Below are 19,999 nucleotides of genomic sequence, written 5' to 3' on the forward strand. Positions count from 1 at the left end.
ACAGAGTAGTGAGTGATGCAGGCCCTTGGATGTGCCTGGACTGCACCTTGACTCCTCTGTCTAACTCTGTCCTGCTCTGTCTCCACAAGCAAAGATGCATACCAGACTGGAATGGAACAAGCATGCAGATGTAACCCCTCACATGTCTTGGGAGGAAGGGGAGTTTGAGCCCTGAAAGGGGTACTGGGATGTGTGTAGGCCAGCAGGAGCCAGAGCCAAAGAGGCAGCAGCAATAAAGACGAGCAACAACAGGAATTCTAATCTTCCCTCACATCTTTCCCACTGCAGGCTGTTATATATTCAACTCAGAACTGAGTGTGATTTGTGTAAGTACAGTTTTGAATTTTATTGTTCAAATGTATGGGGTGGGAATCAGCAGGGACCTGTCAATAATATATTATATCGATAATTATAAAGTGTATCAATTCCCCCAACATTTATTTTCCTAGTGCTCAAGTCAAGTCAAAGATGATTTACATTGCACATTTAAAAGCAACAACCCAAAGTGCTGCACATTTAAATAAATAAATCATAGTAATAAAATTAAAACACACACACACATTTTATATATATATATATATATTTGGAGCGTGGCATGATTGTTGGTGCCAGACAGGCTGGTTTGAGTATTTCTGTAACTGCTTATCTCCTGGGATTTTCACGCACAGCAGTCTCTAGAATTTACTCAGAATGTTGTCAAAAACAAAAAAACATCCAGTGAGTGGCAGGTCTGTGGACGGAAATGCCTTGTTGATGAGAGAGGTAAACAGAGAATGGCCAGACTGGTTTGAACTGACAAAGTCTACGGTAACTCAGATAACTGCTCTGTACAATTGTGGTGAGTGAGATGCAGGTTGGCGCTGTTTTGGCGGCACGAGGGGGACCTACACAATATTAGGCAGGTAGATCTAATGTTGTGGCTGATCGGTATGAATGTATGTATGAATGTATGTATGTATGTATGAATGAATGATATAATTGTAACAAGAACAACCATTACAACCTCAAATTGTCAAAGGGTCAAGAATATAGCTGGGAATATAGCTACTTTTGTGGGTTTTCTTTGCTTGAAGTTTGAGTAATAATTGAAGGTTTCTTTCTCTCTTTTCCAAGTGTGAAGTGTTTGTGAGTACTTGGCTTTTGAATCCGTGCCAGCCAGACCAGGTCAGGTTCACTCATGAGGCCCAAGACCTTCCCTGCCGCCCCATATGTGGGCAACACCCGCCAGCGTCTGCAGGAAATCAAGGAGGGACTGAAACAGCCAGCAAAGCTGGTGAGCCAGGCGCTTCATGGAGGCAGTGCAAGAGGGGACGGGGGCAGAGGGGGTGATTCTAAGGGCAAAGACCAAGCTGGTAGGCAACAGCAGCTCCGGCAGCCCCAGAAGTTCAACAACTACCAAAACGCCCTACGAGAGATCCGCAAGTCTCTGATGCCCTTTGCCAATGAGTCGGGTCCAGGATCCAGTTCAGTGCACCCTGGTGAAGTCAACAGACAGATGCTACAGGAGCTTGTCAATGCTGGTTGTGATCAGGTAAGAGATAGATTGATAAGATGTGTTTGTGTTGGCTGTGTGTGTGTGTGTGTGTGTGTGTGTGTTTGTTTATTGGATCTAATTTAGCAAATTCTTGTGTTTGACTTGGTAAATGTAATCAAACAGAGGGTTTATGTTTTCCAAGGATTGTTTTTTATTTATATTATTTTTAAATGGACAAATAAACACTTGCTGTTAATAAGCATAAATCATTATATCGGTTTTCACATATATTTATTGCTTTAGCAATAATACAATGGACTATGTGAAGGCTTGACAAAACTATGTCTTTGAACATTGTACAGTAGATATGCCATGCAATCGATCCAGTCTTTGCCAGGTCTAAAATCATTACATAATATTGAGTGTAATCAACTTATTTGGGATTTTTTTTTTTTTTCTTGAAGAGCGCTGTGGAACATCTCCACCCCAAAGGAAGAGGTGGACGCCAAGTCAGCCCTTCCTCACCCTTAACCCCCCCACCCCAAAAGCAAAAACATTTGCACGTTTGAGCGGTTAAATTCTGTGTCATTTGATATTGTAAAAACAGAATCATTATAACTACAATGAAGTTTGTCATAGCTAATGAGTAACACTTCTGGTAAATAGCTGTGATATTTGAAATTGTGATAGTACTGAATGGTAGTAGTTATTGTGCAGTCACCATTTAGCTAAATGTGTTATGTTCTGGTCCTTGTCTTGTAATCTTGGGGCAGAATACATAGTTATTTGGGGTAGCCAAATTAAATCCGGTATTCTTAACCTGAATATGGAAATCTAATGCAAGAATGCTATTAACCAAAGATAGTATGAGAACTTGAAATTATCTTGTTTATTCATTTGTGTCAAACATGTAGAGGAGATCTGACCAAGAATCTCTAGAAGGTCCTGGCCAACATTGCATCTGTTGTTTGAGATTTAATTTGTTTGGTGTGCTTTGTTTATTTTAGACCTTCTAATACAGACCTCTCTTCCAGATCGTTAATGAATATATTTTGGGGCTTTGCTACTAACAGTCTGATACAGCTCTGAGAGCGACCCTGTGATTGCATTCGGCATGTGAGGAATGTTGTGCTCAAGCCCATGCACAACACCACAGAGAAATCCACCATGTTCCATTGGAATTATGAGGCCTAGCTGAAGGGAGCCGAGCTGCCTTTATGACAGACTTTATTACATAGCTAAATAGAGACTGAAATGGGGCTTTTTTTAGGTCTCTGGAAGCTGAAACATGCTATCAGATGAAGTGTAGTATAGAGTTGAGCTTGATTTGGATCAAGTTGTCTGGATACATTCTTGTCCCAGTTTTGTCTTAGAAGGGCTTTTTTTTCTTTTTGTCCTGATGGTGGGCTGATTTAGACAATGATATTGGTTAAAATATTGTCTATAGAATGTTTTATAAAGAATTGTTTATGAATAATCAGTAAATGGGTCGTTGACATTAAGTACTTTGGGAATTTTACATGTCTTGCAATGTGACATACATTATATACTTAACCTAAAATGATTTTAAACTGCATTTTGCTAATTCATTTAAAATTATTGTAAATCATTATTATTCTAAAATTATTATGACCTCATATTATTAATTGTGTGACTTAACTGTCGAAAACCTGCTGGGCATGCCTGCAACACTTCAGCCAGTGCCTTAAGTCAAGCTGAGGGGTCATCAACCAGGAGCCACGCATCATAGATGTTTTGCACCATTCATTCCAATACATATCCTGGGGGTGGGGCAGCTGTCAGGGATGTCTCCCTGCCACCCCGCTGCACCCTTCCTATCAAGACATTCCTCCTTTCATGACCACCCCATGAGAATTTCTACCCTATGTCCCAATGCCTCTGCAATGCGGACAGCTGCTGCACATACTATAACATGCCCGCTGTGCAGCAAATAACCTCCCATGCGACCATAGGCCCCAACCCGGTGGCTAAGGCTGTGCTAGCCCCACTGACACTTTAATACGTGCTCTGTTTCCACTGTTCCGTATGGCATAACCTTCCATCCAACCATACGCACCCACCCGGTGGCTAAGGCTGTGCTAGTCCCAATTGGCACTGTTAATGCATGCTTGGTGCCCCCAGTTCCATATGGCATAACCTCCTATACAACTATACGTGCCAACTGGTGGCTAAGGCTGTACTAGCCCCACTGGCACCGTTAATGCGTGCTCAGTGCCCCCGGTTCCATATGGCATAACCTCCTATACAACCATACATGCCAACCCAGTGGCTAAAGCTACACTAGCCCCACTGGCACCGTTAATGCATGCTCAATGCCCCCAGTTCCATATGGCATACTACTTCACCACAAAACCCTACACCCCAACCTCTTCAATAACCCTAGCTAGCATACTAGACACACACAAGCCCTAGTATTCATTACCCCAACATAATTGTACCACGCATTCTCAAACCTCACAAATATTCTCTATCCCTACTTTCTCTTTATGGCCTTTCTCACTTCTACACCCCCACTTTTTGTCCTTGCTTCTTAATCATAGCCAGAAGCTCCCTTTCTCAGCTTCCCCTGCCATTTCCCTCAGAGACTTCTTCAATGCCGATCCTGAGATACCAAAATTTTCAATAAGTGCAGCATTGATGTTCCCATCCCAATCCTCATCACCCAACCTCCACAGGGTAAGTGGCAGGCTTCTGTCCATTTTCCCTGCACTTAGCGGCCACATCAGTGTATTTTAACTCCTTTCTCTCATGGACTGCCTCAAGTCCCTTTTCCCATGTGATTACAAGCTTAATCATCATGACTTCGCTGGCTGATGTCGACCATAACACCGGTCTTAAGAAGGTAATGGCGACCTCAGAAGGAAATTTCAGCTGTCTGCCAAGGTCGACCTCCATTGTCCAGTCTTTTCCAGGTGCCAGGATTGATGTAGCTTCTCTCTGTCCACTGCCTTGTACAGCCCACCTCTCTTTAACAAAATCATTGAACTGCCGCTGAGGCACATGGTGGCCTTTTTTTGCCTTTACACATCTCTAGGATCTCCGCCAGCTTGCGCAGAACCTGATTGTACCGCCACCTGTACTGTCCTTGCTCCAAGGCAGTCTTGCAACCAGCCAACATGGTCCGCAGATTCGCTCTTTGGGCCTCACACAGGGGACAACTTTTCCTTTGCCATACCACTGAGACAAATTTCCAGGGCTTAGAAGGCCTAATGTTTTAGGTGGGTTTTAACTAGAAAACTTAGCCTGGCCTGGGGTACCTTCCATAGGTCAGCCCACTTTAAAGCACTATCAGCTGTAAACTGCCATACTGTCCAGCACCCTTGCTGCTGCTGGCTGACTGCTCTAATCATATACCCTTCCTCTTCCATCCTAGATACTTCTGTAACTACCATCTGTTTTCTGGAGGTTTTCTTTCTGGTGACCACAGTTTGGGAGCCACCCCCCATCCAAGGCCTGATCTGTCTGACTGGGTTCATCCAACAATGTCTTGATGCTTCAGCCTTGAAACCACATGGTTTACAACCTCCTTCGCCTTTCAAGCACTCTCCTGCTTTAAGCCCAGGGTGATGGACTTTAGTGGCAGCTGTAAGGCATTTCCTTCAAACAATGCTACATCTGAAAGACAACACGGAAAGCCCAGCCACTTCCTGTTGTAACTGTATGCATCTTTGCCACTGCAAATGCATCGCAGCCACATCAGGCGATGGTACAGTGCAAATTGGTAACACAAGACCTTGAATTTGACCTAATTTTTTCAAATAGGCTGTTCTGCCATCACCAGGATTCTTTCCCCAACGATATCTGGTCATTACGAACTCCCTTCTAAATAGAAAGGCTACACGATTTTGTTGGCTTAATCTTCACCCTGGCCCATGGCAATAGCTTTTTCAGCCTCTTCAAGAGTTGGTTTGTACATTCAGCAGGCTGGAGAATTCTTGTGATGTCTTTGATATTGCTGCACAGAGCTGGCAATCTCGCCCCAGACTGTACTAGTGAAGGCAAAAAGGTGATTAAAAATAGTGGAGAAAAAACGTAAATGGTAACCTGTCATGTCACCTAAAATATACTTTAACTTAAGATTCCAAGTTATATTTTGCCATTTTTTAATTGGTAAGTAGAAAGGTAGATGGGAAATGACTGGGGAGAGGAATGGGATAGGGAAGCCCTCCAGCCGGGCCGGGATTCAAACTTAGGTCAACTGTGATGCTAAATTTGAAAAAAAAAAAAAAAAAGATTTTACACATTGTAAAAAAGTGAATGATTCTTTTGTTCTAATGACAACCTTAGTTTTGTTTTTTGTTTTTCCAATTAACATTTTATTGATTCATAGATATATAACAAAGAAAAACACAACATATATACATTGAATTAACATGTAACCCCCACTATTACCCCTCCCCAATCACCAACCCCACCCTGACCCCCAACGAACACCCGTGTGGTCACATAAGAATACACACACAAAAAAAACTAAAAAAAAAAAAAAACGCTAAACTACCCCATTTCCTATCAAACAAATCCCACAACCCCAGCCTTCTGCTTGACACCTGCTCAAAAGCTGCCACCCTCCCCATCTTCGCACACCACTCTGGAAATGAGGGCGCTCCATCCGACTTCCATCCCCTTAAAATAACCTGCCTACCAATCATAACACTGGTCAGAACCCAATTTTTTCTGTGTTTATCCCCCATATTGATGACTGCCCCATCGCCCAAAATACAGAGTCTGGGGCAAAATGAAATTTGAGTGCCCAATACATCACATATAAAACTCTGAACCTTCAACCAAAATTCCTGGATCTTAACACACCACCAAAAAACATGGGTTGTGTCTCCATCTTCGGATTGGCATTGCCAGCAGGTGGGTGTGTCTTTAAGACCAAGCTTATACAATCTAGAGGGTGTCCAATAGAATCTATGTAAAATATTGAATTGCATAATGCGCACCCTTGCATCTCTATATACAGACTTGATGTTTTTTAGAATCCTTGCCCACACTTCCTCCTCCAGTACCAAGTTTAAATCTTTCTCCCATAATCTCTTGGTAGAAGTTAAAGCTTCATCCCCCAGACTCTGAATTAGCAGGGAGTAAAACACTGATGCCTCATGACCTTTTCCAAAAGCAGTAATCACCTCTCACGGAGTATCTGCCACTTTAGGGGGGTGTGTGCTACTCCCAAAAACAGTACAGAGCAGGTGGCGCAGCTGTAAATACCTATAGAACTGAGATCTGGGAATCCTAAAATGTTGAACCAAATTTTCAAAGGATCTCAACACTCCACTCTCATACTGGTCACCGAGTGTAGTAACCCCCCTCACAATCCAATCTGACCAGCAGAAAGGGGATTTATTAATACATAATTTGGGGTTCAGCCATATGCTCAAGGCAACATTTAAATATATGTCCGAATTAAACACTCTGGACACTTTTGTCTATTCTGAGTGCAAATGCGAGATAACAGGGTGTAACTTAATTTCTCCGGATAGTTTGATAGAAAGGCTTTGCAATGGCGAAATAGGGGCAAGAACTTCCTGTTCAATGCAAAACCAGGGAGGGGCTCTCTCAGGTGGAAACGACCAATGAGCCAAATGTCTGAGACCGAATGCATAATAATAAAACAAAATCTTGGGTTGGCCTAGCCCCCCTTTGTCAATAGGTAACTTATTAAAATGTAATCTAGGATGCTTACTATTCCAAATGAAGGACTTCGCTATACTATCAAATTGCTTGAAATAAGAGAGGGGGACATCTACAGGGAGAGATTGTAGCAGGTAGTTAAATTTTGGAATACAATTCATTTTAATAACATTAACCTTCCCAATCATAGATAAATGTAATGAAGCCCACCTGCCCACATTGCTCAGAAACCTTTTTATTAAGGGGTCAAAATTAACTCTAACTAAATCAGACAAATTTGCTGGGAATAAAATACCCAAATACTTGATGCCCTGTTTTGGCCACTGGAAGGCGCCCAGCTGAAAAGACGTTACTGGGCAGTAAGCTGTCAGAGACAAAGCTTCGGATTTAGAGCAATTGATTCTGTATCCTGAGAACTTAGAAAAGGAATTAATAATTCTGTGGAGGCAAGGCATAGATCTAATGGGGTCAGAGACGAATAATAAAATATCATCAGCTTAAAGCAAAAGCTTATGAGCCATACCTCCCGCCACCACCCCTGGAAAATCATCTTCCCTTCTTATCGCGGCTGCTAATGGTTCCAGCAAGACAGAACAATAATGGGGAAAGAGGGCAACCCTGCCGGGTACCCCTATCCAGAGTAAAACAATCTGAAATTAATCAATTTGTTTGTACCGGCGCTACCGGGTGTCTATAAAGTAACTTAATCCATCCAATAAAAGTATTCCCGAATCCGTACATTTCCAAAATCTTAAAAAAGATAATCCCATTCTACCATATCAAAGGCCTTTTCGGCATAAAGTGAGATGGCAGCGACTGGAGTCTGATCATTCGCCACTGACCACATGATATTGATGAAACGCCTAATGTTATCAGAAGAGCTGCAGCCCCGAATAAACCTCACCTGATCTATATGTATAAGAGATGTCATAACTTAATTGATTAGCCAAAATTTTTGACAATATTTTAACGTTTAGCTGGATCAGGGAAATTGGACGGTAATTCTTACACTTGCTTGGATCTTTGTCCTTTTTAAGAATCAGACTGATCTGGGCTTGTGTCATGGTTGGCGGAAGCTTTCCATTCTTTAATGATTCCATATAAACTTCTTGCAAAAATGGAGCCAATTCTGTAGCATAAGATCTAAAAAAAACTTGGCGGCAAAGCCATCTGGCCCCGAAGCCTTTCCTGTAGGCAAGGCCTTAATTACCTCGCCAAGATCCTCCATGGTGATCTCAGAATCAAGATAATTTTTTTGCTCAGTCGTCAGTTTAGGGAGTTCTAATGGTTCCACAAAGTTTCTAACATCAATAGACGAAGACGTGGAAATATAGAGATCAAGATATAATCAATGATATAATTAATATCAATGGCTGAGGTAAATATTTCACCACCAGCAGATTTCACTGAGGGAATGGTAGAAAAAGACTCTCTCTGCTTTATATATCTTGCAAAAAGCTTCCCTGCTTTGTCCCCGACTCAAAGTATGACTGTCTTGTCCTGAATAGCCAAAAGTCCACCTTCTGCAACAAAATAGTATTATATCTGGCCATCAGACGACATTCGGCGCTTCAGCTCTGCCTAGGCACTTTTAATATTCCCTTCCAATTCCACGAGTTCCCGTGCCTTGGATTGTTTTGATGAATGAGGAATACTGTATGAACCGATCCTTAAGAACCGCCTTAAGTGCCTCCCAAGCCATGCCCACAGAGGATACTGAGGTCCAGTTGGTCTCCATATAGACATTGATTTCAGCCTTTAGCATTTGTTGTAATTCAGGATTTTGCAAAAGGGATACATTAAAGCACCAACTATATAATTTCTTTTTCTCCGTATGTGGCAACACCTCTAAACTCACCAGGGCATGATATGAGACTAAAATGTTTCCAATTGAACAATCAACAACAGATGAAATTAGGGACTTAGATATATATAAAAAAATCTATTCTAGAATAAATCTTATGGACTGATGGAAAAAAAATTTAAGTCCCTACCAGATGGGATCAAAAGTCTCCAAATATCTGTAAGACCAAGATTTTTATACATCCTGTGACGTGTCAGTGTTGCTCTAAGGGGCTTACACACTTTTGCTTCACTATGACCAAGGACTCCATCAAAAGATTAAAATCTCCTCCCAACATTATATCATGAGGGGTGCCAGCGGTTTTCAATATCCCTTCAAGATCTATAAAAAAGCCCTGATCATCAGCGTTAGGTGCGTAAATATTAGCCAAAATCAACCTTTTCCCCTGAATTTCTGCTAAAACAATAATGACTCTTCCTAATTTATCATTAATCTGGTTGAGACATTTGAATTGTAGATACTTACTTATCAGTGTAATGACTCCCCTGATCTTACTTGAGCCAGCATTAAAGAAAAAATGTCCACCCTATATCTTCCCAAATTTTCAGCTTCCTGTGGGGAAAGATGCGTTTCTTGAAGAAACACTATATCATATTTCTTACGTTTAAGAAAAGAAATAACCTTCCTTCTTTTTATGGGGAGAGAGACAATCCACTCATGCTAACATCTGACATTTTGACATATTAGAAAAAATAGATTGTGTGTCAAAAATAAAATTATAAAGACCACATTCCACATTAGTTCAATAATCAAACCCCAAACTTCCCCTCAAACCAACCAAACAGAAAAAAGAAAAAACGTGTGCATTAACCCCGCGCACGATAGTCAACTGGCATCCACCCCTTAAACTCAAACAGTCCATGTATGCCTACGAGAGCCCCCGCGACAAATTTGCCATCGGATTGCTCAAGTCTGGTGTTTCTATAAAAAATTTTGTAAGACAGAATTACACAACAGAAGATCATCTATAAAACAAACTCCAGCCAATAGGCAGGATAAACACAAAGAACGTGTAGATTCATCCACATAAATGTCCCGAAGGTGTGTTCCTCCACAAATCAAACTCCAGCCTCTAGCGGAACCAGCACACACACACACACACACACACAAAAAAAGGCCGTTCAGTTTCCTCGGACAGTCAAACGAATGTTCAGTGAGCAGGCCCATTCAACTGCTACACGAGTGCAACAAATGACCCAATCACTCCAATGTCCTGCAAGAAATACTCCACAAAGCAAACTCCAAACAATAGGAAGCATAAGCACAAAGAACGTGCAGATTCATCCACAAAACTGTCCCGAAGGAGTGCTGCTACACAAAAAAACTCCGGAACCAGCACAAAAAGAAACAAAAAAGGTGCTCTGTTTCCTCGGACGGTCAAGTGAATGTTCAGTGAGTCAGGCTCACTTGGCTGCAGTGTGAGTACCACAAAATGACTTACTCAGCCCATTGACTTTGTGAAGGACATGGCTTGCTGGGGGCATGAAAATACGGCCATCCTTGGTATCTATTCTCAATTTGGCCGAGAACATCAGTGCAAAAGCGACCTTCCATTGATGTAAGAGTTTCTTGCATTCCTTGAATCGATCACGTTTCCCTCTTGTTGAATTAGCAAAGTCTGGGAACAAGAAAACGCTGTGGTTCTTCCAAGAAAGCCTTCCTTTACTCCTCGCATCGCGTAACACGAGATCTTTATCGGATGATCTCAGAAATTTGGCCAGAATTGATCAGGGCCTGTCTCCCTCAGCGGATCGCCGAGCCAGGACCCTGTGAACTCGCTCGATTTCCAGCTTATAGCCTGTTATGTCAAGCAGATTCGGAAAGAGTCCGTCCAGGAATTCCACCATATTCGGACCCTCTGCTCCCTCAGGAATTCCAACAATTCGGACGTTATTCAGGTGTTCACGATTCTCCAAATCCTCCAGCTTCTCCCAGATGTGCTCCAAATCCACCTTGGTCGCTAGTGGATTAGCAGCTAATTCCCTCTCCCGGTGAATTTCGTCTCCATGGCCGTGAACGATCGACGAATTGCAGCAAGATCCTCCAAGTCAGCAACGACCTTCGTCAGCATTGCAGATACGTTCAGCAATTCTTGCCAAATCTCTTTCACCTCTCCGGCCAAATCAAGTCCCTGGCTCAAGGCCTCTGGAGGGGCATCTTATAATGTCTCCAGAGCCTGAGGATTTTGAATTCTTTGACATAATTTCTTCCTAGAACAGTTGGATCAGGGTGTATTGAATCTCACTGGTTTATATCATTAAAAGTATCAAAACTATCAAAGTGCGCAGAGCTCGCCGTTCACACGTCCGAACCTTGCATGGTGTCACGTGACTCCGACAACCTTAGTTTTTAATAGTAAGAAATAACAGCCAAATCTGCAAATAGTAATGCACACTATAAATGGCTATGTGTGCATGTATGTTTATCTGCCTTTATATTTGAAGAAGGGGGTCCCTTGCAAAGGTATCATCCTATTTGGGGGTCCTTTGCATCAAAGAGTTTTCAAACCCCTGCTCTAATTGATGTTTAATTTAATATTTTGCCCCTCAAGAGAATTTTTTTTTAAAGAGGGCATTTGAATTCTTGTGAGGGTAAAACTCGGTACACAGGCAGGAATAAATTTCACAACCGTTAGGTGGATTGTCTTAGCCCTGCATTGATAGGACAGTTTAGTTCAATATGGATAGTACTCTTTCCTTAGCATGAATGACAGACAGTAGGCTGGACCACACAGACACTCTGACTGTATCTATTTTACCAGTCTTTTCTATGTTTTTATCTTCACTTGTCTTTGCTTATTTTAATACTGGTGGTTAAAGGTTTTTATTTAGTTTTTACTAAAACATGAAATTTGTGCGTTGTGCCTCAGTCTGTCTGACCTCGTCCCACCCCAGTATTCAGCTTTAGCGTGGCCAAAAGTCCATTGGCATTTTAAAGAATCTTGTTCCTGTTGCACTGAAGAGTCGTGCACCACATACACCAACACCTCCCATAAGAGCAGGGCATACATTTTAGCATGTTTCTTATTAATAGTGAAATAGTCATTGTTGTGTAATGACTCAGCCCTGGTGTGTGACGTGGTATTTTAAGTTCTCCATAGGCCTCTGACTGGGGCCTGTGTTCCTCCCCTGACCCTCTGTACCTTCCAGGAAAGTAAATGGCAGCCTCTGGTCCTTCCCTGAGCTGCTTTAGGTTGATTGTTATTGTTGGTTTTTGCTTCACAAATTACACAGTAACAGTTACATAACCACCTTTGAAGGAGGAAAGTTTTGGGAAGATCAGTATGACATGTTGTGGATTTGTGGTTTTGAACTTGGGATATAAAAAGCTGCCTCCATGAATCATGTATGTGATGTTTGTGTACTTGGAATATACACAATATGATATATGTTATGATGTGTGTAGTGTTTTCTCCTAATTTAGAATGCCCAATTCCCACTACTTAGTAAGTCCTCGTGGTGGCGCGGTTACCTCAATCCGGGTGGCGGAGGACAAGTCTTAGTTGCCTCCGCTTCTGAGACCGTCAATCCACGCATTTTATCATGTGGCTCGTTGTGCATGACACCGCAGAGACTCCCAGCATGTGGAGGCTCATGCTACTCTCTGCGATCCACACACAACTTACCACGTGCCCCATTGAGAGCGAGAACCACTAATCGAAACCACGAGGAGGTTACCCCATGTGACTCTACCCTCCCTAGCAACTGGGCCAATTTGGTTGCTTAGGAGGCCTTGCTGGAGTCACTCAGTACACTCTGGAATTGAACTCGCGACTCCGGGGGTGGTAGTCAGCATCAATACTCGCTGAGCTACCCAGGCCCCAATGTGTGTAGTGTTAATGTTTATATTAGCCTTCTCTTACATTCTACATGAATAAATATTTCTCTGTTAATTCATGAATCAATTTTTATGTACATTTTCCTATTGAATTGAAAATTACAATTTGTGTAAGAATGGGTTTATGTACTATTTACCCAAAAGTTTGTTCTGCTTGTGTTTCATGAATAAGGCCCAAATGGACACTTTTACATTTCTGGGTTTGGAATGCGGAAGTAAATTATTGCAGGGTAAAATTATATAGCGGTGTACAAGAGACCACAGCAAATATTATTTTTGCATTTGCACCACCAGTGAAGAATGATTCCACTATTGCATTCAAAAGATGCAGAATTTAGTCCCTTTCAATGCAAGTCAGTTTATTCAGTGGCCATCTTTGGAACACTCCCAGGCAGCTATTTTCGATGGATACAACCGGCATAAAAGTATAGCTCCTATCTACTTGAATGGGGAAAGTCTCCAAAATAGTTGAAGATTACGATCAAAGAACATATTTCAGCAGTAAAATCTGACAACAATGGTATGGTAAATTATGCTGCTTTAGCTCAGATCCCGCCAGATTGACTGACAGGAGATGTCTGTATCTAAAAGGTGGTCTGTAAGGCAGGACTTTTCTACAACCGCCATATTGGGTATTCCAATTTCTCCCATTCGTTTTAACATAAGTGGTCCATCTTGGGTTAAACAGTCTTTGTCATTACATACCAGACTGAAGGTGTTTGGAGGGGAAAGGTTAAAAAGTTAGAGTTCATGATATCAGCAGAAAAGGAAAGTCCCCATAAAAAAGTAACCTCACAGTACAGAAATACCATGGAAGTACCATGCTAGTGCTATGGCATGATAGGTACTGTAAGGGTACTTCTTTGTAAGTGTCATTTCAGAGATGGATCAAGTTATTATATTGATAAAAAAAATCCTGAAGACAAAAATTATTTTTATGTAGAATAACATGCACCAATGAATCGGGCACATGATGATCAGAAATGTGCATTAGGAAAGTACACTGGTGGCCAAAAGTTTGGAATAATGTACAGACTTTGGAAGGAAATTGGTACTTTAATTCACCAAAGTGATATTCAACTGATCACAAAGTATAGTCAGGACATTACTGATGTAAAAAACATCAGTAAAATCACTTGAAAAAAGATGTTTTTTTTATTATTATTATTTTTAATCCCTTTTTCTCCCAATTTGGAATGACCAATTCCCACTACTTAGCAGGTCCTCATGGTGGCGCGGTTACTCGCCTCAATCCGGGTGGCGGAGGACAAGTCTCAGTTGCCTCCGCTTCTAAGACTGTCAATCTGCGCATCTTATCACGTGGCTCGCTGTGCATGAAGGGGCTTATGGTACTCTCCACGATCCACACACAACCGCTAATCGCGACCACGAGGAGTTTACCCCATGTGACTTTACCCTCCCTAGCAACCGGGCCAATTTGGTTGCTTAGGAGACCTGGCTGGAGTCACTCAGCACACCCTGGATTCAAACTCGTGACTCTAGGGGTGGTAGTCAGCGTCAATACTCGCTGAGCTACACAGGCCCCGAAAGTAATTTTTGATCAAATCTAGACAGGCCCCATTTCCAGCAGCCATCCCTCCAACACCTTATCCTTGATTACGCAAGACATGTCTTAAGGTCAATATTAGGTCAAAAATGGCAAAAAAGAAACAGCTTTCTCTAGAAACTCATCAGTCAATCATTGTTTTGAGGAATTAAGGCTATACAATGCTTGAAATTGCCAAAAAACTGAAGATTTCATACAAAGGTGTACACTACAGTCTTCAAAGACAAAGGACAAGGAGACGTGGAAGGCCCAGATGTACAACTAAACAAGAGGATAAGTACATCAGAGTCTCTAGTTTGAGAAATAGACCCCTTACATGTCCTCAGCTGACAGCTTCATTGAATTCTACCCGCTCAACACCAGTTTCATGTACAACAGTAAAGAGAAGACTCGGGTGCAGGCCTTATGGGAAGAAAAAGCCACTTTTGAAACAGAAAAACAAAAAGAAAAGGTTAGAGTGGGTAAAGAAACACAGACATTGGACAACAGATAATTGGAAAAGATGGATCTTAACCCCAATGAGCTTTTGTGGGATCAGCTAGACTGTAAGGTGCGTGAGAAGTGCCCGACAAGACAGCCACATCTATGGCAAGTGCTACAGGAAGCGTGGGGTGAAATGTCACCTGAGTATCTGGACAAACTGACAGCTAGAATGCTAATGAATCTGCAAAGCTGTCATTGCTGCATGTGGAGAATTTTTTGATGAGAACTCTTTGAAGTAGTTTAAGAAATTCTGAAAAATTTTTTTTCAAATTGTAATAGTAATTTTTCACGTTATTAATATCCTGACTATACATTGTGATCAGATAAATGCCACTTTGGTGAATAAAAGTACCAATTTTTTTCCATAAGAGCAAAATCTGTATATTATTCCAAACTTTTGGCCACCAGTGTAAATAGTCAATTTTGATTTAATGTAGACTTTAAGTTCAAGTTGATGGTATTGATTGTAGGATCTAGTTTAGAGATATCTAGTTATTTCTCATGGGTCAGCACAGGCATATCTGTGCAAGTTGAGGTATTTTTAACTTTTGTATGGAGATACTGTATTTCAAGGGTATTCAATAAAAGTTCCAAGAGGTCCAGTCTCTACATTTCCATCCCAGCAAAGGTCCGGATAATAATATGTAGCTTACATGGTGTCAGTATAGTCATATGGCTATGAAATTATATAATATAAATTTTTGAATAGTTTTTTATATCTTGCCACGTTAGCAGCAATAGTACTTTGTAAAGAAATAAAAAATAAATGTCACTTCAACATATGAAGAAAATGCTGCAGTTTCTGCTGAATTCAGTGCTTTAATAACAAATGGACTTCAAATTATGATTTCACGCATTCATTGTGACAATACTGTGGCTGGGTAAGCAAAAGTGAGACTTCAAACAGACTTAACAAATGTAGACTGCTTGCATTCAATGTTAAAATTATGTGGCTGAATGAAAAAGCACAATAAATCAAAAATGTTTTTTTAATATTTGGGCATTTGGATTTAAATAAGCAGATACTTAAGAGCCTATGATTGGATCATTATTGCAGATATTAATATGTTTCAGCTGGTAACAATTCTTATAACCCTAACTGATGCAGTGTGTAGCTTCTCATTTCTTAAACAGCCAATGTCAGAAGACGTCCTGTGGTCGTGGAAAAGATGTTACTGTGTTTCAGAAGGGGCAAATTATTGGCCTGCATCAAGCAAAGAAAACAACTAAGGAGAATGCTGAATTTCACTAGAATTGGGTTAAGAACTGTCCAACGCATTATTAAAACCTGGAAGGATAGTGGTGAACTGTCAGCTTCGCGGTAGAAAAAATCTTGAATAATCATCATCAGAGATCACTAAAATGCTTGAAGTCACATCATAAAAAATCGACAGTAGAACTCACGGCTATGTTTATTAGTGAAAGTAAGAGCATTTCCACATGCACAATACAACAAGAACTTACAGGATTGTGACTAAACAGCTGTGTGGCCAAAAGAAAGCCACTTGTTAGTAAGGCTACTTGTGCTAGTGTCACGATTTCAGGGGCGGCTGTTGCCGTAGTTACAATTAACAAGGACTCACGAAGTTACCTACACGCACACCAACAGCAGCAGCAGACTTGCAGTGTATGTGAGAGAAATATTCTGCACCTATTTTACTTCACCTGATTGAAAAGTGCCGTGGCAATACTCTGTTGTAAAATTTAGGTGTAGTTGGACAAAACAGATTTTAAACTGAGCTCACATTATTTCTTTAACTGTGTATATAGTTCATATAGTAGTTATATGAAATCATTAGTTGTTCAGTTGAAATTTTGTGTGATTGGCTGTGAATAAAGCATTCACTTATTGGCTAAGCCAGACGCGGCTGCCGCAGCCTCTCAGAAGAAGATAAAATATTTTTATCTCTCGCAGCGCCTGCCGCGAAGAGCCTTGCACGTGAAAATGGCAGGATTTTGGGTGTATGAGCACCACTTGCGCGACGCCTGCACACCGCTAGCAAAACCACCTGCGATTTGCCGCTTTCTGCATGCCTCTCATTGAAAATGTACTAGACACTTGCGCTTGCCGCGTCCCGTGTGAAACGGCCTTAAGAAGGGAAGCGCATGCACCCGTCATGCATAGTGCCCACTGTACAAGCCTCTGTAGGCAGTGTTATGATCTGGGGTTGCTTCAATTGGTCAGGTCTAGTCTCAGCAACGTTATGCGGCAATAAAATTAAGTCAGCTGAGTACCAGAATGTACTGAATGACCAGGTTATCCCATCAATTGATTTTTTTCTTTCCTGATGCTTGAGAAACTTTTTCCAATCAAATGCTTTTTAGAATGAGTACACACCCTCCCCCTACATCTGATCACCACACATAGCTATGTTCTAACCTGCCCTGATGATGCATTCGCAGGGCGCTTCAAATCTAATCCATGCTTTAGGGTCATTCCAAACAGAATTGCCTATAAGAATCATTTAAATAGTGAGTTCTAAATGACCTCTATCACCTTTCAGCCATCTAAAGCTCTCACAGTGCAGCGCAATTGTCTTAGAATGGAATAGGGCATAGGGATCACTTCTGAATGTTTGTGCCAATGGGGGAGCTGGATGCGAGGAAAGTTGCTGGAGTTTATTCATATGTTTAATGCAGGCATTTGTCTGAGGTTTCTTGGGGTGTACAGCACAAGTAAGTGTTCTTAATGCTTTGTTTAATGTATTGTGACTCAAAACATTGATATATTGTGAACTTTTATTTGCTTGTTTCTCGTTCTTCTGCATTGACTTGCGTAACAGCTCCAGCCTCACTGTAAGCAAAGACTGTGATATGCTGTGCTTGTTTGTGGACTGGTTATGGATTAATGCTGTCAGTTAGATCATCGTTCGGTTCTCAAGTCAGTGGAAAAGCGGTCGGATTCTGTATTGAGATCGCTTCTTAGTTTCCCCGGCCAAGCACCAGCTTCGGCGTGAGAAGCAGCAGGGGTATGTGTGTGTATGTGTGGCTTTGCCAGGCACTGCAATGCCCGGCATTGCAAATAGCCTCTTGGCTATTTAAAAAAAAAAAAAAAAAAAAAAAAGGGCACAATCCGTTCAGTAAGTCCCACCTCAACTTCATGTTTAAGTAGGAAATACATCAACAGTCTAGAGAAAACGTTCTTCCTCTGCACGTCCATCCGCTTCTATATTTCAAAGTCCTCCATATGGCTTTCATTTCCATATCCGACGGTGGAATGTGTTTCAGAATTTGGGTCAAAGTGGAAGCTCAAAAACATGGCTTTTTGAACAGTGGCTGAATATAGTTATGTTACTTCAGTCAGGAAAATATTGTTTACTTTTTAAGTCAGAGTTTGAAAAAAAGAGAAAGAAATGTTTGTGTTTTTGCATGGGTACTTATCCCCACAGTCAGCAATTGAATGTCTGGTGTTGCATTGTGGTTTGTGGTGATGTCCATCATGACAAGAGTGTAAATACAAATGGGATATTTTGGGAACAACCAGTTTGAATGTTGAAGACAAATTAGAACAGAAAGATCTCAAAATAAAGTGGGGAGGAGGAGGGAAAATTTAAAGGGAGATCAAAGCATAGATATCCACATTGCTGGAATTCATGCTTCCTGGATTGTGGAATGTCCTGAACTTCTGTCACCATGACAGTGGAGTTCAGGGCTAAAACTCTGACCCAGGGCCAAACCAGACTCAGCCCTTCCCTAAACCAGACTGAAGTCCATGTTGTGGTGTTGTGTGTGTGAAAGAGAGAGAGAGAGTGAGAGTGGCGCCTTCAAATCACTAAGGGGGACGAGAAGGCACACACCCTTGGAGTGGACAGTGATGGAATGCAACAGACAAACCCAGCACTTCTGAGAGCAATGATTGTAGACAGACAGCTTGTGTTTGGAGTATTTCCTGTGTGCTTTCTCACTGTGCTTTGTACAGGACAGACTGTAGTGCCTGAATATGTGTATGTAATTTGCCTGTAATAATTAAGGATGAGTCACTAGTCAGCTAATCAGAATAGTGGAATACTAAGGTGGACTAGTTTTATTTGTATTTATTTAGGATTTATTGTTTTTGTAGCAATGCTTTAATTAGTAGCTGACATACTGTGCTTTAGCTGTTAGACAGTTTGCATGATATATCATTCTCTGAGAAGTTACGTCTTTACAGCATCCTCTTAAATGCACCACAGCTACAGTCATACACATACAGATGAACATCTTTGGCCATTGCGTAGCATCTTTGAACTTTTTTTTGTATATATATATATATATATATATATATACATTTTGCACCATTATTATAATTTTTTAACATGGCGAGTCGTTAAATATAGTTCAACTTCTAAAAATGCGTCTCGAACCTTGCATTCTGTTCCATTCCGTTGTGCTCCGTCCAGCTTTTTTTGAACACATGCATCCTGTGTCATTGCTCTCTAAGAAACACATATGATTGTGGTCTGGTGAACATGAAATCAGCTTAAGGTGGTTTTCATTAAGGGGCACGTTTGCTACAGTCTGAATCCAGGTGCTATTGTTCCAGGCGCCCCCTGAAGCATTGGTCTCGTTTCAGACTCACTTATGATTTTATCGAACCCCGGCACATTTACGTACATCTGGCATCATTTCAAGTGTGCAATGTACATGGAGAACACAACTTTGCTATATTTTTAAAATGTTTATTATATTCATTTTGTTCCATTATGCGCCACAGAGTGAATGACACTTGCGCCACTGTGCATCGCATGCTGTAATTCAGCAGATGTGCACGTTTAGGAGCCACGTCTGCTGCTCGCAAACAGGTTTTTTTGAGGAGCCGGCTGGTTGCGAGCAATGCATTTGCAGCCCTGCTAGTGTTCCCCTGCCACTTATGTTGCACGAGTGTAAAACGCATGTGCTAGTCATTTTACTTCCTGAACAAGTGCGGATCCTAGTACAGTTGCGTTCTCACTTATGCGTGGTGCCTGGTGATTGTTGGTATTAAACACCTGTGTCTCATTTCAGTGACGGCGGAGACGGGCTTTAAAAGGCCGGCAGAACGACAGACCGGGAGAGAGAATCCCAGTCACATGCACACCCAATGTTACGAGAAGCTGAACGCTGCAAAGCTGTTGTCTTAATCTTTGAGTTTATGTTG

General features: G+C 41.5%; 1 protein-coding gene across 2 annotated transcripts in view; it reads left to right on the top strand.

The window, feature by feature from the left end:
• The window catches only part of LOC127446881 (serine/threonine-protein kinase LATS2-like), a 44,366-nt gene that overhangs the window by 5,619 nt on the left and 18,748 nt on the right, over window positions 1–19,999 (top strand). Inside the window, exons 2-3 of one of the 2 annotated variants that reach the window (XM_051708185.1) lie at window positions 90–326; window positions 1,114–1,531. In XM_051708185.1, the coding sequence (XP_051564145.1) occupies window positions 1,178–1,531 (354 nt within the window). In that variant the 5' untranslated portion in view covers window positions 90–326; window positions 1,114–1,177. The remainder of the gene's footprint in view (window positions 1–89; window positions 327–1,113; window positions 1,532–19,999) is intronic. The other variant, XM_051708186.1, reaches the window with a different exon arrangement.

The sequence above is a fragment of the Myxocyprinus asiaticus genome, chromosome 10 (assembly GCF_019703515.2).
Source record: "Myxocyprinus asiaticus isolate MX2 ecotype Aquarium Trade chromosome 10, UBuf_Myxa_2, whole genome shotgun sequence".
Classification (NCBI taxonomy): Eukaryota; Metazoa; Chordata; class Actinopteri; order Cypriniformes; family Catostomidae; genus Myxocyprinus; species Myxocyprinus asiaticus.